General features: G+C 58.6%; 1 protein-coding gene across 1 annotated transcript; it reads left to right on the top strand.

Moving 5' to 3' along the window:
* Nucleotides 1–269: 269 nt before the first annotated feature.
* On the top strand, nucleotides 270–1999 carry LOC103759958 (T-cell surface glycoprotein CD1b-3-like; the record flags this gene model as incomplete). Its single annotated transcript, XM_029963325.1, has 4 exons — nucleotides 270–525; nucleotides 1136–1417; nucleotides 1514–1798; nucleotides 1903–1999. Coding segments are annotated over exons 1-4 (878 nt in total), but the record flags the coding sequence as incomplete, so codon positions are not given.
* Between the last annotated feature and the right edge of the window lie 661 nt (nucleotides 2000–2660).

The raw sequence follows: 2660 nt of genomic DNA, 5'->3' as shown, positions 1-2660 counted from the left end.
TAAAGRCCATCCAGTCCAACCCCACCTGCCATGGGAAGGGATATCTTCCATTAGATCAGGTTGCTCTGAGTTCCATCCAACCTGCTCTTGAATGTTTCCAGGGACGGGGCATCCATCCCATCTCTGGGCAATCTGTGTCAGTGCCTCACCAGCCTCACAGTAAAAAATTTCTTCCTTGTATCTAGTCTGAATCCCTTGTTTCTCCCCTAGCCCCTCCACTCATCTCCTTCTTACAGCCCTTCCCATCCCCATCCTTCTTTCCAGCAGAGCCACAGGTTCTCCAGTACCTCCTGACCGGCCTCTTTGCTGACATGGCCTCTGCTGAGGTGTCAGCAACAGCAGCCCTGGGGGATGTGCCCATCTTTGCACTGGATCCTGCCAACTGGAGCATCCACTTCCACTGGCCCTGGGTCAGCCAGGCTGCGGCCGAGGGTGACACCGAGAAGCTGATGTCCCAAAGTAAAATGGCTCTGCGCAATATGGTCCGATACGTGCATGACAAAGTCCAGCAGACAGAAATGGACTGTGAGTATGGGAACAACTCCAGTCAGAGCCCTGGCACCTCTCCCCAGGTTCAGGTTGTGCCCTCCTCCACCAGGGTGGCATCTGGGGGGGGGGTTTCATAGGGTGCAACAGCTCCTGAAAGTGTAACGCTGCAGCTGCTGGGGCATATGACTCACAGGACTGGGGAAGGCAGCAGACCTGAAACCCCTTGGGGCTTCTGCCATCTGGCACAGGGAACCCCCTCTGCACACCAGGGAGTTGCCACAAAATTTCCTGGGGCTGCAGGACACACATAGCAAAGATCATGAAAGAGAAAATTGAGGGCAAATATTTTGGGGCACAGTATTCTTTTTAAACAAGCACCCCCCACACTAACTGGCCTGGTATTCACTCCATCCTTCCAAGGGGCCTGAGGGTTTGCAAGGTGTCTGGGGTTTCCTGAAGCATGGCCCCGTGCCCTGCTACCCATTGCACCCTGCTACCCATTGCACCCTGCTGCCCATTGCACCCTGCTGCCCATTGCACCCTGCTGCCCATCACACCCTTCCACGTGCCCTCAGTCACGTCCCGCCTCGTGCCACCCATGTGCCACACACTCACGGGACCTCTCTGCTGGCTTTGCCCTTGGCAGACCCTCTGGTGGTCCAAATCCGTGCGGGCTGTGAGCTGCACCCCAACACATCAAGCTGGGGCTTCCTGCGTGTCGGGGAGGGTGGCAAAGACCTTGTAGCTTTTGAGGTGGATGAAGAGCGCTGGGAGATGCAGCAGACATCCCAGCTGGCAGAGCAGGTCATCACAGACCTAAACAGAGCGACGTCCGTCAAAGTACTCCTGGAGTACCTCCTGTCCTTCATCTGCCAGAGCCAAATCCGCACCCTGAACAAGTACGGGAGGGCCACTCTGGAGAGACAAGGTGAGACCACCCTGACCCTGCCACAGCCCCCCCAAAGCCCTGGGGCCAAGCCGTGCCCAACCAGGGCTTCCCCCACCCGTTGCTCCCACCCCCCAGAGCTGCCCGTGGCCACGGTCTTTGCCCGCACGCCCAGCCCACACCAGCTGCTGCTGGTTTGCCACGTCACCGCCTTCTACCCCCGGCCCATCAGTGTGGCCTGGCTGAGGGATGGCCAGGAGGTGCCTCCGGGCCCGCAGCTCAACACCAGCCCCATCCTGCCCAACGCTGACCTCACCTACCAGCTCTCCAGCGTCCTGGCCGTGGCCCCCCAGGACGGGCACAGCTACGCCTGCCGCGTGCGCCACCGCAGCCTGGGCACCCGCAGCCTCCTCGTCCCCTGGGGTAGGTGCCACCCGTGGGCACGGGAAGGGGCGCCCCAGCCGCCCACCCGCTGCCATGGAGCAAAGCCCGGCAAGTTCATGGCAGCCCCTCCTTATATTGCCCAGGGAACTCCCACCTGCTGCTGATCACAGGGCTCCTGGCCGGGCTGCTGGCAGCCGGGGCTCTTGCTGCCCTGCTGCTGCGTTGCCTCTGGAGACGCAGGTGAGTCTCCTCCTGCCCCACACAGCAGCACAGGGACAGGAGGGGAGGGGATGCCCCAGGGGAGTTCTGCACTGGGCAGACGAGCTCCGCCTTCAGCCCTGCCAGCTCCTCTCTGCACCCCTACAAGGTCTCTGCCGTGCAGCAGCCCTCAGCTGTCCCCCTCTCCTTTCAGAAAGCACCAGGGACAGAGGAATCACAGTCCAGGAACTCCATCCTGAGCAAAGAAGCTTAGCCCAGAAGGGAGACAACTGTCCCCGTTCCCTCTTGGCACCTCTCAGCCAACAGGGACAAGAATTACCTTTTTCTGCTTCAAGATTGCAAGACTAACTCGACTCAGAGATGCAGGGAAGAAACCTGGGTGGCTTCTGACTCACTTGAATTTGCTAAGGAGACACAGACACAGGTCTGAGACCTCCTCACTTTTTACACCTCTTGTGCCACTGGCTTAGACACCCACTGAGGCTCTAGGGCACCTAAATGCCCAGAGGCAATTTCTCCCACTTCTGCTACAAGAACACTTTGATCACTAGGTGGAAAGCTGTACCCTTCCACTTCCATTTTCTAGATGATTTGTTTTCCTAAAAACTGCCTTGATTAACCATATTCCAGAAGTCTTTGTGCTGAGACTGAACTGTTCCACGCAGACTAACAGAACCTGGCC

This window comes from Manacus vitellinus, unplaced genomic scaffold, assembly GCF_001715985.3.
Source record: "Manacus vitellinus isolate BGI_N305 unplaced genomic scaffold, ASM171598v3 scaffold_594_pilon, whole genome shotgun sequence".
Classification (NCBI taxonomy): domain Eukaryota; kingdom Metazoa; phylum Chordata; class Aves; order Passeriformes; family Pipridae; genus Manacus; species Manacus vitellinus.
The sequence above is the reverse complement of the archived record's forward strand: the minus strand, read 5'-3'. Positions and strand labels throughout refer to the sequence as shown.